Source organism: Calliphora vicina, chromosome 4 (genome assembly GCF_958450345.1).
Source record: "Calliphora vicina chromosome 4, idCalVici1.1, whole genome shotgun sequence".
NCBI lineage: Eukaryota > Metazoa > Arthropoda > Insecta > Diptera > Calliphoridae > Calliphora > Calliphora vicina.
Window position 1 is genome coordinate 113,879,966 of NC_088783.1, and position 16,033 is coordinate 113,895,998.

The 16,033-nt window shown below is 20.7% G+C and overlaps 2 protein-coding genes across 2 annotated transcripts in view; one reads left to right on the forward strand and one right to left on the reverse strand.

Moving 5' to 3' along the window:
- The window catches only part of PsGEF (Protostome-specific GEF), a 110,349-nt gene that overhangs the window by 21,896 nt on the left and 72,420 nt on the right, over positions 1 to 16,033 (reverse strand). The gene's annotated exons all lie outside the window — the stretch shown is intronic.
- Positions 2,736 to 3,917, forward strand: LOC135957878 (uncharacterized). Its single transcript, XM_065508705.1, has one exon. The coding sequence runs from the start codon at positions 2,745 to 2,747 to the stop codon at positions 3,813 to 3,815; it is 1,071 nt and encodes a 356-aa protein (XP_065364777.1). The 5' UTR covers positions 2,736 to 2,744; the 3' UTR covers positions 3,816 to 3,917.

Below are 16,033 nucleotides of genomic sequence, written 5' to 3' on the forward strand. Positions count from 1 at the left end.
TTAAAATATAAAAAAATAACTTATTTAGTTTTTGTTTATAAAAAAAACATAAATTTTCTAAGATTTTTGTTTAAAAAATTTAGTACTATTTTTTTAATTTTTTAAAAAAAAAATTTTTTTCATTAAAATTATAAAATTTTTAATTCTAATAACGCTAGTTAATAGAAAACATAAATTTTACTACTTTTTAAAAAAAGTAGTATTTTTACTACTTTTTGAAAAAAGTAGTATTTTTTACTTTTTTTTAATAATGCTAAAATTATTTAATTTATTTAATTTTTGTTTAAGTATTTTTACTACTTTTTGAAAAAAGTAGTATTTTTACTACTTTTTTTTAATAATGCTAAAATTATTTAAAAACTTCGTGAAAAAAAGTAATTAAGCTAATTTTGGTGCAAAAAAGTACTTTTTAATAATATTTTAGTACTATTTTAAGAAAGAACTTTTTACTACCTTTTCTTTCCAAAATTCCCTTCTGGAAATTGTGTAATTTGTCATCATTTATCATTATCATTGCGGACAAAAATGAAATCATAAAAAGGTAAATTGCATTTAATGCAATTGACGAAACATTTTGTTATTCTAGTGTATATATGCAAATAAATTTTATGATTGTAATGAAAAAAAAAACAATAATCTGCATACAACAAATGACATCATAGTTTAAAGATAACGACATCAGATTGCTGTTGTTGGCCCGTTGGTCGTATCATTACAACGAGACAAATTTTGTGATAAGCTAGACAGCCAGAGCACAGCCAAGATGAGAGACAGATGTCATCATAGACATAGTAAAATAATGAAACAAAAAGTCTATGACAACACCAAACAAATATATTGCCTAAATACCCTACAATCAGCACAACGAAACTACAAATAAGTCTCTATAAATGTAACACAACAATAAAAGCCTTAAGTTCTTATCACAAGTACGGCTATTGGTGATTCGTTTCTAATCCATTAGTTTTTCTAGCATTTTGTTTATGTTTGATTATTATCTGGTTTGTTTTGAAGTCTTGCTTTCATATAAGTCGTTTTGTGTTCAAAATATTAAAAGACAAAAAATTAAAAAAAAGAACAACATAAACACTCGTATAAGAAACTCATATCAATTTAGAAAAAAAAAGACAACAACAAATTATACTACGATAATAATATTTTGCTAAAAATGTTTCATAATTATTACTTTGACCTTGCAACCCTGACAGATAAGTTACAAAATATAGAAGGGATGAAAAAAAGACTACAAGATTTAAAATTTTGGGAAAAAAGTAAAAAAAAAAAAATTTTTTAAAAGTAGTAAAAATACTACTTTTTTCAAAATGGAGTAAAATTTATGTTTTCTATTAACTAGAATAATAAGCATTGAAAATCTAATAAATTTAACAAAAAAAATTTGGTTTTCTAAAAAAAGTAGTAAAAATAGTACTAAATTTCTTGAATAAAATGAAGAAAATTTTAGTTTTTTTTTATAAAAAAATTAAATTGGACACGTTTTAAATTGAATTTTGTAAAAAATTTTAAATTTACTACATTTTTAAAAAAGGTAGTAAAAATACTACTTTTTTCAAAAAGTTGTAAAATTTATATTTTCTGTTAACTAGAATAATAAGCATTGAAAATTTAATAATTTTAAGGGAAAATTTTTGTTTTCTAAAAAAAGTAGTAAAAAATAGTAGTAAATTTATTAAAATAAATAAAGAAAATTTTAGTTTTTTTATAAAAAAAATGAAATTGGACACATTTTTAATTGAATTTTGTAATAATTTTTAAATTTACTACATTTTTAAAAAAGGTAGTAAAAATACTACTTTTTTCAAAATGTAATAAAATTTATGTTTTCTATTAACTAGAATAATAAGCATTGAAAATTTAAGAAATTTAAGGGAAAATTTTTGTTTTCTAAAAAAAGTAGTGAAAAATAGTACTAAATTTATTTTAATAAATAAAGAAAATTTTAGTTTTTTTATAAAAAAAATTTAATTGGACACATTTTTAATTGAATTTTGTAATAATTTTTAAATTTACTACATTTTTAAAAAAGGTAGTAAAAATACTACTTTTTTTAAAAAAGTAGTAAAACTTATGTTTTCTATTAACTAGAATAATAAGCATTGAAAATCTAATAAATTTAAGGGAAAATTTTTGTTTTCTAAAAAAAGTAGTAAAAAATAGTACTAAATTTATTTTAATAAATAAAGAAAATTTAAGTTTTTTTATAAAAAAAATTAAATGGGACACATTTTTAATTGAATTTTAAAAAAATTTTTAAATTTACTACTTTTTTAAAAAAGGTAGTAAAAATACTACCTTTTTCAAAATGGAGTAAAATTTATTTTTGTCATTAATTAGAATAATAAGCATTGAAAATCTAATAAATTTGAGAGAAAATTTTGGTTTTCTAAAAAAGTAGTAAAAAATAGTACTAAATTTATTACAATAAATAAAGAAAATTTTAGTTTTTTTATAAAAAAAATTAAATTGAGCACATTTTTAATTGAATTTTAACAAAATTTTTAAATTTACTACATTTTGAAAAAAGGTAGTAAAAATACTACTTTTTTCAAAAAGTAGTAAAATCGATGTTTTCTGTTAACTAAAGTAATAAGCATTGAAAATTTAAAAAAAATTTTCATTTTCCTTTTTTACTTGTGCTATTTTTTTGCCCTCCACTGCCCATCATTCATTGACGAGTCTTCGAATCAAAGAATACTCTCAGTAGTTGTAAATAAACATTTGCCAAGATGACATCAAAACTTTGGCTGTTGCTATTGTGTCTAGCACAACTTGGCCTCAAGGAACATGTGCGCGCCGAAACCACAACACCATCAACTGGTCTACAAAATCTCTTAAAATTCAATTTAACTCCTGCCGCTGCCAATGATTCGTGTGCCTACTTTAATCTGTACAAATATTTGTTTGAAGAAATGGACAGTCAAAATCATCCCATGATTCAAGCCTATTACAATCGGGTGGTGCAAAAGCTGTACGAAACCGTGCCCGCCAATATTTTGTTCCTGCAACTGTGGCAGATCTACAATAAATGTGATCCCTCAACATTTGTGGCCATGGTGCGCTCACAACTGAGTTTATTTTGGCTGCACAACATGAACGAATATCCGGATCATGATTATTTGCTGATGGTGGCCAATGGTTTATATAAAATAAAAAGTTACTATCTGTATAACAGTTTGAATAGCAGGACCCATCTGCTATTCGATCGGGCCGTGAAAAGTCTGCCCAATTCATTGCATCATTTGTTTGGCCATCAGGAATTCTGTTTGATGAATCGTAAACATCAGGAAATGCTGTATCAAACGAGTAGTGACGAATTTGTGACCAATCATGAGATACGTTTTGGTTTCACCTGGCATTTCATGAAGCGCTACAATGATGGCAAGGGTAAAATTAAGCCCATTTTTGAGGACTTCAATATGACATCATACTCAGATGATGAGGAAGAATTAGTGGGTGGAAATGAGACCAGAGATTTGGTTAATATACCCGCTTCTTTAAGTATAGCTTTGTATAATAAACATTTCAAGAATTTCTATGCAAGATGGCCAGTTTATGATCAAAAGATTGGTGGCAATTTATCAGGAATTCCTGAGTTTATTTGGCAGCAGGATTATCATTTGTGGTCGGTGAAGGTAGTGGATGATGATCATTTAGTTTTCTTTCAAAATCAATATATAATGTGTGCCACTTCGTTCTATGACAACAAGAGAAGGTTTGTGTTTGGTGTGAAAAATCGCTCAATGCTGGATACTGAGTGCCAGTGGAGTGCTGGCAATTGTGATCGTAGACAAGTTTAAAGAAAGTGTTCAGTATACAAAATATTTAGTTGAAATAATAGAGACTAAGTGAATTTATATAATTTAGTTTTAACAAAAGTCATTTAAATAAAAAACAAATTTTAATAACGAATTCAAAAGAGTTTTAATGAGAAAGTGAAAGTAAAGAAAATCTTTTTAAATATAACGAAAATTAATTTTTCTTTTTACAAATAAAAAGTTGTAAAAATTATATTTTTTTCAAGGAACATTTATGAAATTGAAATTGCACAACATTTTTCAAGAATTTTTGGAAACTTTTTAATTTTTAAAAAAGTAGTAGAAATACTACTTTTTTAAAAAGTAGTAAAATTTATCTTTTTTGCTAATTTTTAACAAGAGAAATGGAAAATCAATACTTCTTACAAAAAAGTTGTAAAAATTTAACTGTTTTCAAAATAGTAGTAGAAAATACTTGACTTTTTATTTAAAAAATCTAGGAAAATTTAATTTTTTTTCATCAAAATGTATATTATATTACTTTATTTTAATAATTTTATGAAAATTTTTAAAAATTTTAACTTTTTAAAAAAGGTAGTAGAAATACTACTTTTTTAAAAAGTAGTAAAATTTATATTTTTTGCTAATTTTTAAAAAGAGAAATGGAAATTCAATACTTCTTTCAAAAAAGCAGTGAAAATTTAACTGTTTTCAAAATAGTAGTAGAAATTAGTTAACATTTTATTTAAAAAATCTAGGAAAATTTTTATTTCTTTCATCAAAATGTATATTAGATTACTTTATTTTAATAATTTTATGAAAATTTTTCAAAATTTTAACTTTTTAAAAAAAAGTAGTAGAAATACTACTTTTTTAAAAAGTAGTAAAATTTATGTTTTTTGCTAATTTTTAACAAGAGAAATGGAAATTCAATACTTCTTACAAAAAATTTAAAAATATAAAGTTTTTAAAAAAAGTAGTAGAAATACTACTTTTTTAAAAAGTAGTAAAATTTATGTTTTTTGCTAATTTTTAACAATAGAAATGAAAGTTAAATATTTTTTCCAAAAAAATTGTGAAAATTGAACTGTTTTCAAAATAGTAGTAGAAAATAGTTAACATTTTATTTAAAAAATCTAGCAAAATTTTAATTTTTTTTATCAAAATGTATATTAGATTACTTTCTTTTAATAATTTTATGAAAATTTTTAAAAATTTTAACTTTTTTAAAAAAAGTAGTAGAAATACTACTTTTTTAAAAAGTTGCAAAATGAATAATTTTTTGCTAACTTTTAACAAGAGAAATGAAAATTCAATACTTTTACCAAAAAAGTTGTAAAAATTTAACTGTTTTCAAAATAGTAGTAGAAAATAGTACTAAATTTTATTGAAAATTTAAGATTTCTTTAATAAAAAATCAAATTCAAAGCGTGTTTAATTGAGTTTTGTTACAATTTTCAATATACTACCTTTTTTAAAAAAAGTAGTAAATACTACTTTTTTAAAAAAGTAGTAAAATTTAATTTTTTATTAACTAGTAGCATTAAAAATAAAAATCTAATGAATTATAGGATAATATTTTGTTTTTTGGAAAAAGTAGTAGAAAATAGTACTAAATTTTTGTTAAAAACCTAAATTTAATTTTAGTTTTTTTCATAAAAAAGCATTTTGAATAAGTTTCTGGAATAATTTTAGAAAAATTTTAACTTTTTAAAAAAGGTATTAAAAATACTACTTTTTTAAAAAAGTAGTAAAATTTATATTTTTAATTCATTTTTAAATCAGCAATTAAATATTAATAAATTATAGAGAAATATTAATATTAACTTTTTTCAAAAAAGTAGTAAAAAATAGTACTAAATTTTTTACAAAAAATCATAGACACCATAATTATATTCTTTTTTTCATCGAAATCATTTAATTGATTTAAAAAAAATTATATTTTTCATTGTCTTTTAACATTGTCTAATGCCCATATTAACAAATTTCCAACACTGCTAAAATTGATTTAAACTAAAAATATTAGAAATAAGATTTGCATACATTGTTATCAATTTCTTTAAAAAAAATTATATAAATTTTATGGATTTTGTAAGATGATTAATAAGTTATTAAATCTGATTATTTTATAAAAAACGTTTACTAAACTTTAACAAAAATCATTAAATATGTTTTATATATGAAGACATAAATATCACTACAATTTTGATTTAACTTAAGTGACTAAATTATTTAATTTTGTTTTGTTTTTTATACTAAAATTTAAACTAATTTTAAGTATGTTTAAAAGAAGAAACAAATTTACAATAGTTTACTAAAATTTTGTATAAAATTCTTAATAAATTAAAACTTATTTTAACAATAAGAAATTAGAAAAAAAAAACTTTAATAAATTCTGCAACAAATAAAACTAAAAAAAAGTACTAAAAAATACTACTCTTCAAAAAGTTAAAATTTGGCACAATTTTAAAAAAAGTAGTAAAATTACTAATTTTGCCAGATATGAAAAAAAAGTAATAATTACTTTAAATTTTTAATAATTTTTCCAAAATTTGGAAAAAAAATTACAATTTTAAAAAAGTAGTAGAAATACTACTATTTTGAAAAGTTAGTAAAATTTATATTTTTTATTAAATAGTTTCATAAAGTATAAAGATTTAATAAATTTGAGAAAAAAATACTTTATTCAAAAATAGTAGTAAAAAAACTACATTTATGAAAAAAAAAAAATCAAAGAAAATTTAAATTTTTTAATACAAATTTTCATATTAAGTGAGTTCTCGATTAATTTAAACAAATTTTTGAAAAAAAAAAAATTTTAAAAAAAGTAGTAGAAATACTACTATTTTTAAAAAGCTGTAAATATTATATTTTTGCTTAACATTTATTATAATAAATGAAAGTCTATTAAATTTAAGGTAGGTAGTAAGGTAGTACTTTTTGAAAAAAGTACTACATTTCTGAGTTCTTAAATAAAAAAAGTAGTAAAAAATAGTACTTTATTTATTTTAATAAATAAAAAAAATGTTAGTTTTTTTTTTAAAAAAAATTAAATTAAACACGTTTTTAATTGAATTTTAACAAAATTTTTAAATTTACTACATTTTTAAAAAAGGTAGTAAAAATACTACTTTTTTCAAAAAGTAGTAAAATTTATGTTTTCTATTAACTAGAATAATAAGCATTGAAAATCTAATAAATTTATGGGAAAATTTTTGTTTTCTAAAAAAAGTAGTAAAAAATAGTACTAAATTTATTTTAATAAAGAAAGAAAATTTAAATTTTTTTATAAAAAAAAATAAATTGGACACATTTTTAATTGAATTTTAACAAAATTTTTAAATTTACTACATTTTTAAAAAAGGTAGTAAAAATACTACTTTTTTCAAAAAGTAGTAAAATTTATATTTTCTATTAACTAGAATAATAAGCATTGAAAATCTAATAAATTTAAGGGAAAATTTTTGTATTCTAAAAAAAGTAGTAAAAAATAGTACTAAATTTATTACAATAAATAAAGAAAATTTTATTTTTTTTCATAAAAAAATTAAATTGGACACATTTTTAATTGAATTTTAACAAAATTTTTAAATTTACTACATTTTTAAAAAAGGTAGTAAAAAATACTACTTTTTTCAAAAAGTTGTAAAATTTATGTTTTCTATTAACTAGAATAATAAGCATTGAAAATTTAAGAAATTTAAGGGAAAATTTTTGTTTTCTAAAAAAAGTAGTAAAAAATAGTACTAAATATTACAATTAATAATGAAAATTTTAGTTTTTTTTATAAAAAAAATTAAATTGGACACATTTTTAATTGAATTTAAACAAAATTTTTAAGTTTACTTCATTTTTAAAAAAGGTGGAAAAAAACTACCTTTTTTCAAAAAGTTGTAAAATTTATGTTTTCTATTAATTAGAATTGAAAATCTAATAAATTTAAGGGAAAATTTTAGTTTTCTAAAAAAAGTAGTTAAAAATGGTACTAAATTTATTACGATAAATAAAGAAAATTTTAGTTTTTTTTATAAAAAAAATTAAATTGGACACAATTTTAATTGAATTTTAACAAAATGTTTAAATTTACTACATTTTTAAAAAAGGTAGTAAAAAATACTACTTTTTTCAAAAAAAATTTTTACAAATTTTAAAAAAACTACTATTTTCAAAAAGTAATAAAATTTTTATTTTTGATTAACTTTTATTATAAGAAACGAAAATCTATTAAATTTAAGGGAAAAAATTTACTTTTTTGAAAAATTACTACCTTAGTACTACATTTTATTTAAAAAAATCAAGGAAAATTTTAATTTTGTCCAAATATGCATATTTAGTGAGTTCTTGAAGAATTTTTTTTAAAAATTTTAATTTTTTAAAAAAGTAGTAAAAATACTACTATTTTTAAAAAGTAGTAAAAATTACATTTTTGATTAACTTTTATTATAGAAACGAAAATCTATTAAATTTAAGGGAAAAAATTTACTTTTTTGAAAAAAGTAGTAAAAAAAGTACTACATTTTATTTATTATGAATAATTAAAAAAAATTTTTGAAAAATTTTAATTTTTTAAAAAAGTAGTAGAAATACTACTATTTTTAAAAAGATGTAAAATTTATATTTTTGATTAAAAATATTATTATTTTTAAATATTTAAATATTTAATTTTTAAAAAAAGTAGTAAAAATAGTAATAAAAAATTTATTTTTTTTTGCATAAAAATGCATTTGTGGAGGTCTTGAATAATTTTACACATTTTTGAAAAAATTTTGAAAAAGTAGTAGAAATACTACTATTTTCAAAAAGTAGTAAAATTTACATTTTTAATTAACTTTTATTATAAGAAACGAAAATCTATTAAATTTAAAGAAAAAAATTTACTTTTCTGAAAAAGTACTAAAAATAGTATTAAATTTTATTTAAAAAAATCAAAGAAAATTTAACTTTTTTTTTCATAAAAAATTAATTTAAAGGATATTTTTATGAAATTTGGGAAAATTAAAAAAAAAAAAAATAGTAGTAAAAATACTACTATTTTCAAAAGTTAAAATTTGGTTTTTTTTCTGTTTACCTTTAAAATAAGAAATCAAAATGAATAAATTTAAGGAAAAAATTATTTTTTTTTTCAAAAAAGTAGTATAAACTACAACTAAATTTATGAAACTTAAATATTTTTGTATAAATTTTGACTACTTTAGGAACTTATGATGATTTGTTGATTTTTTTTCTTAAGACATGGAAGATTATTTATGAAAATGTTTGGATTTGTTATTATAGTTTAATTGTTTTATGATTAAAATGTTTAAATTTATAATATTTTTGTTTAATAAATAACAACTAAATAATGCTTAAAAAATATGTTCGTTTTTTTTACTAAATTTTTATCGATTTCTGTTTGTTGTTAATTTTTTTTTTTTTTAATTTTTTGTAAATACACTTAATTACTAATAAATAAGCTAAGCAACAACCATAAATATGTATGTATATTAAATTTTATATAATATTTGTTTTGTTTTTTTGTTGAAAACTACTTAAAATTTGTATTATTTATTGCGATTATGAGTACTAAATATTGAAAATTACTTGCTTATAGAAAATGGAAACTAAATTACAAAAAGATTTGAGCAAAACTGAATTTTTGTTTACCAATTTCCTATATATATAATTATGTATATAGAACAAATTTAACTTAACTTAGACTTAAAACAATTTTGATATTAATGTTCTTTCAATTTTATTTAATTTCTACTAAAATTTATTTTATTATTAAATCCAAAAAACTTCTTTTTATTTTCTTTATCAATTATAACATCTAAGAAAAACAACCATTTAAATACATGAGTTTAATTTACTTCTTTTTTTTATAAAAATTACTTATAATACAATATTTTAACAAAAAAAAAAAATCATAAACATTATGCTACTTTTTTGTTTAATAATAAATAACAACTGTTAATTATCAAAAATTATTAACACAATTATAAAAAAAAACCAAGTTTATACTACAAAAAAATGTTAGTTATATATGAGCACATCATTTTTCTTGCAACGAGGTAGCATAATATCATATTTTCTAAAGTAAATATATTTATTTGAGCTAAAACAAAGCTCATAAAATTTCAACTAAAAAAATATATATAATTCAAAACTAGTAATGCAAGTATATCCTTTGTTTTTCTTTTTTTTCGAAATTTAGTGAAATTTTAAAATAGTAGTAGAATAGTGATTTTATATAAAGTAGACAAATTTTAAAATCCTACAATTTTTAGTTCAAATAAACGATTTTTGGCTAAATTTTAGAGATTTTAAAAATAGTAGTAGAAAAGTACTTTTTTTAAAAAGTAGTAAAATTAAAAATTTTATCAAAAAATGGAAAATCTTAACCAAATGAAGTTGTTTCCACAACTTTTCATCAAATTTAAAGCAATTTTAAAATAGTAGTAGAAAAGATTTTCCTAAAATGTAGTAAAATTTTAAAATTTGTCAATTTCTAGTACAAATAAACGATTTTTGGCTAAATTTTGGAGTTTTAAAAAATAGTAGTAGAAATACTACTTTTTTAAAAAAGTAGTAAAATTAAAAATTTTACCAAAAAATGGAAAGTCTTAACCAAATGAAGTTATTTGCTCAACTTTTCATCAAATTTAATGCAATTTTAAAATAGTAGTAGAAAAGTATTTTCCTAAAAAGTAGTAAAATTTTAAAATCTAGCAATATTTAGTTAAAATAAACAATTTTCGGCTAAATTTTGGAGTTTTTAAAAATAGTAGTAGAAATACTACTTTTTTAAAAAAGTAGTAAAATTAAAAATTTTATCAAAAAAATGGAAAATCTTAACCAAATGAAGTTATTTCCACAACTTTTCATCAAATTTAATGCAATTTTCAAATAGTAGTAGAAAAGTACTTTCCTAAAAAGTTGTAAAATTTTAAAATCTTGCAATATTTAGTTCAAATAAACGATTTTTGGCTAAATTTTGGAGTTTTTAAAAATAGTAGTAGAAAAGTACTTTTTTAAAATAGTAGCAAAATTATAAATTTTTAACGAAAAATGGAAAATCTTAACAAAATTAAGTTATTTCGGCAATTTTTCATCAAATTTAATGCAATTTAAAAATAGTAGTAGAAAAGTACTTTCCTAAAATGTAGTAAAATGTTAAAATCTCGCAATGTTTAGTTCAAATAAATGATTTTTGTTTAAATTTTGGAGTTTTTAAAAATAGTAGTAGAAAAGTACATTTTTAAATAAGTAGCAAATTTAAAAATTTTTAACGAAAAATGGTAAATCTTAACAAAATGAAGTTATTTTCACAACTTTTCATCAAAATTAAAGCAATTTAAAAATAGTAGTAGAAAAGTATTTTCCTAAAATATAGTAAAATTTTAAAATTTTGCAATTTCTAGTACAAATAAACGATTTTTGGTTAAATTTTGGAGTTTTTAAAAATAGTAGTAGAAATACTACTTTTTTAAAAAAGTAGTAAAATTAAAAATTTTATCAAAAAATAGAAAATCTTAACCTAATGAAGTTATTTCCACAGCTTTTCATCAAATTTAATGCAATTTTAAAATAGTAGTAGAAAAGTACTTTCCTAAAATGTAGTAAAATTTTGAAATTTGTCAATTTCTAATACAAATAAACGATTTTTGGCTAAATTTTGGAGTTTTTAAAAATAGTAGTAGAAATACTACTTTTTTAAAAATGTAGTAAAATTTTAAAATTTTGCAATTTCTAGTACAAATAAAAGATTTTTAGCAAAATTTTTGAGTTTTTAAAAATAGTAGTAGAAAAGTACTTTTTTAAAAAAGTAGCAAAATTAAAAATTTTATCAAAAAATAGAAAATCTTAACCAAATGAAGCTATTTCCACATTTTTTCATCAAATTTAATGCAATTTTAAAATAGTAGTAGAAAAGTATTTTCCTAAAATATAGTAAAATTTTAAAATTTTGCAATTTATAGTACAAATAAACGATTTTCGGATAAATTTTGGAGTTTTTAAAAATAGTAGTAGAAATACTACTTTTTAAAAAAGTAGCAAAATTAAAAATTTTATCAAAAAATAGAAAATCTTAACCAAATGAAGTTATTTTCACAACTTTTCATCAAATTTAATGCAATTTTAAAATAGTAGTAGAAAAGTATTTTCCTAAAATGTAGTAAAATGTTTAAATCTTGCAATGTTTAGTTCAAATAAACGAATTTTTTGCTAAATTTTGGAGATTTTAAAAATAGTAGTAGAAAAGTACTTTTTTTAAAAAAGTAGTAAAATTAAAAATTTTACCAAAAAATAGAAAATCTTAACCAAATGAAATTATTTCCACAACTTTTCATCAAATTTAATGCAATTTTAAAATAGTAGTAGAAAAGTACTTTCCTAAAATGTAGTAAAATTTTAAAATTTGTTAATTTCTAATACAAATAAACGATTTTTGGCTAAATTTTGGAGTTTTTAAAAATAGGTAGAAAAGTACTTTTTTAAAAAAGTAGCAAAATTATAAATTTTTAACGAAAAATAGAAAATCTTAACAAATGAAGTTATTTTCACAACTTTTCATCAAATTTAATGCAATTTTAAAATAGTAGTAGAAAAGTACTTTCCTAAAATGTAGTAAAATTTTAAAATTTGTCAATTTCTAGTACAAATAAGAGATTTTTGGCTAAATTTTGGAGTTTTTAAAAATAGTAGTAGAAATACTACTTTTTTAAAAAGTTAGTAAAATTAAAAATTTTATCAAAAAATGGAAAATCTTAACCAAATGAAGTTATTTGCACAACTTTTCATCAAATTTAATGCAATTTTAAAATAGTAGTAGAAAAGTATTTTCCTAAAATGTAGTAAAATTTTAAAATCCTACAATTTTTAGTTCAAATAAACGTTTTTTGGCTAAATTTAGGAGTTTTTAAAAATAGTAGTAGAAATACTACTTTTTTAAAAAAGTAGTAAAATTAAAAATTTTATCAAAAAATTGAAAATCTTAACCAAATGAAGTTATTTCCACAACTTTTCATCAAATTTAATGCAATTTTAAAATAGTAGTAGAAAAGTACTTTCCTAAAATGTAGTAAAATTTTAAAATTTTGCAATTTCTAGTACAAATAAACGATTTTTAGCTAAATTTTGGAGATTTTAAAAATAGTAGTAGAAAAGTACTTTTTAAAAAAGGAATTAAAAACTGAAATTTTTACCAAAAATATAAAAATATTAATCAAATTAAACAAAATAAACTTTACTTTAGTAGGAAATTCAATTATAACTTGTAAAATTGTGTCTTTTTTAAAAAAGTAGTAGAAAAGTACCTTTTTTAAAATGCAGTAGAACACTAAATATGTTAATTTTCTTTACTTTAAAGCAGAAAGCCAGCAACCAAAATAGTTTAAGTACCAAAAATCAAGTAAAATTGTGTCTTTTTAAAAAGGTAGTAGAAAAGTACCTTTTTTAAAATGTAGTTTTTTGGTAAGTTCAATAGTAAAATATTTCCTTTATTTTGTTTTAAATACTTTTTACTGTAATAAATTAACTGAAATACAAAAACTACTTTTTTTACAAAAAAGTATTAGAATCTACTACTATTTTCAAAAATATTTAAAAATTAAATTTTCTTAAAATTCATTATAACATTAGCATAATTCTGGAAATTAATTTAAAAATTAATTTTTCTTAAAATTCATAGTAACATTAGCATAATTCCGGAAAATTTTACAAATATAAAACTTTTTAAAAAAAGTAGTAGAATCTACTACTATTTTCAAAATTCGTTTAAATTAAAATGTTTTTAAATTTTAAACAAAATTAAAATAATTCCAAAAAATTTCACAAATCTAAAACTATTTACAAAAAAGTAGTAGAATCTACTACTATTTTAAAGAAATTACTACTATTTGTTAAATCTGCCAAAAAAAATTTTTTGTTTTGTTTTATATATACTTAACTAAAAAAAAATCAAACAACAAGAAAACTAACTTTTTTAAAAAAGTAGTAAAATCTACTACTATTTTCAAAAACTGTTAAAATCAAAAATTCTTTTAAATTTTAAAGTAAAATAATAATTAAACATAAAAAATAATAATTTAATATATTTTTAAAATAGTAGTAGAATCTACTACTATTTTCAAAAGCTGTTAAAATCAAAAATTCTTTTAAATTTTAAAGTAAAATAATAATTAAACATAAAAAATAATAATTTAATATATTTTTAAAATAGTAGTAGAATCTACTACTATTTTCAAAAACTGTTAAAATCAAAAAATCTTTTAAATTTTAAAGTAAAATTATAATTAAACATAAAAAATAATAATTTAATATATTTTTAAAATAGTAGTAAAATCTACTACTATTTTTAAAATTGATTTTTTTAATATATTTACAGCATTACTAGTTTTGTTTAATGATTCAACAGAAAAAATTACCAAAAATAAATTTGTTTTTGTTTTTTTTTTTGCCAAAAAATCACACTGTTACACACACATAGACACTGATAACAACAAATAACAAACTGTTTTTATATATTTAAAAATGTATAATTTTTTTTGTTTAATAAAAATGACATTTTTCTAACGAGTTTTATTTTTATATATTTTTTTCTGGTGTGTTTGTTTCGTTTATTGCAACATTTTATGTATTAATTGAACAATTCCTACTGCCATCGTTTTGTTTTTTTTTTGTAGTTTTTTGTATTTAAATATATTTTCGTTTAATTGTGTTTTCTTAGATTAAATAATTTCAATTGTTTATGTTTGTTAAAGGGCTGTAAAAGAGTCTATAATTATTCGTTTATATATGAGTAGTTAATTTCATTGTTTTTGTTTATTAAAACAGTGTGTGACAAAATTGAAGTGTTTATGATTTAAAAAAAATGAAAAGCTTTAGGTGCTTCTAAAAGGTGGTATTTGTTGGTGTTAAGTGAAAGCTGTGTGTTTAAAAATTTTGTTTGATTTTGTGTTAGAAAAGTGACACAGTGCTGTTAAAAAATGGCACTAATGGGAGAAGTTGATATAAAGTGGAGGTGGGGAAATTCATTTTGAATATTGTAAAGCTTTCTCAATGAATTTAAAAGCTCTTTAAAGTTTTACTGTTTAAAAGCTCTTTTTCTGCCTAAAATTTTCTTCAAAAGCTTTTAAGCTGTTTAAAAGCTTTAAATGTCCCTCAAACTATTTAAAAGCTTTCCAAATTCTAAACCTAAATCTTTAAATCTTCTAAAGAACCTAGAAGTTAATAAGCATTTCAAAAGCTTGCTTTCTACATTTAAGCTTTTAATATTCCCCCGTCCCCGGTTTTTATTGCCCTTTTTATATCAACTTCGTCCTACTCTCCGATCTAAAAAGCTTAGCACTGTGCTTTTTTCTCAAACCCTTAAAAGCTTTCTTCCGCCTAAAGTATAACAACCCCTAAAGCCAAAAATCAAATCACAGATCTAACGAATCCGGTGGTGTCGGCTTCATGGGCAACACTCCAAATGGATCGTCCACCATATGATGGGCCTGTTCCAAATCGAAAGCCACCGCCTCCTCATCATCATCCTCATCACCCAACAATTCCTTCTCATCACCATGAAAGATATATTCCTCCACATCCGTATCATAGCAAGTATCCAAATTGACCTCATGCAAATTCAAATCCAATTCCAGCAAATCCCAGGAGCCACCAAATTGTGCCAGCGGTATAGAATTTTCTGAATCTTTGTGATTTGCAGCTGGACAATTATTTTGATTTGAGGGCACAAAATCATTGGAAAATGTATCGGGTTCTCGTATGGGATTCGAGTGCACCGAAGGTGATAAATTGGGTGTCGGGGTATCGGGTGTGGTTAAAGAATTTAAAACAGAATCCACAGCAGGCACCATATCACTTTCGTCTATAAATGAGCGGCCCACCGAACTCAAAGAGAACTCTAGCAATTTAGAGGATTTTTTATTAAACTCTGGCTTAGAAGGCTGTTTAACAACCTCGGCTATTGTTTGAGTTTCCTTGGGAACATTACCATTCTCTGGCCTTATATTAACCAAAGAGGCCGTGGTCACACAGTATCTACCCTCAGCATCTATTAGCAAATACCTTTCCTCGCCACCATTAGCACAATTCTGCCTCAACATTATAGCCTTAAAATCATTATTACCCTCATTGTTGACCGTCTCAGTAACATGTTCCGGTATGGCTGTCAAACATTTGCAGCCGGTCAAATGATCACTGGAACATATGGTCTGAGTATTTAAACTACTGCCGCTACAGGTTAATAGAGTAGAGGAATTATTATTGCTGGCATT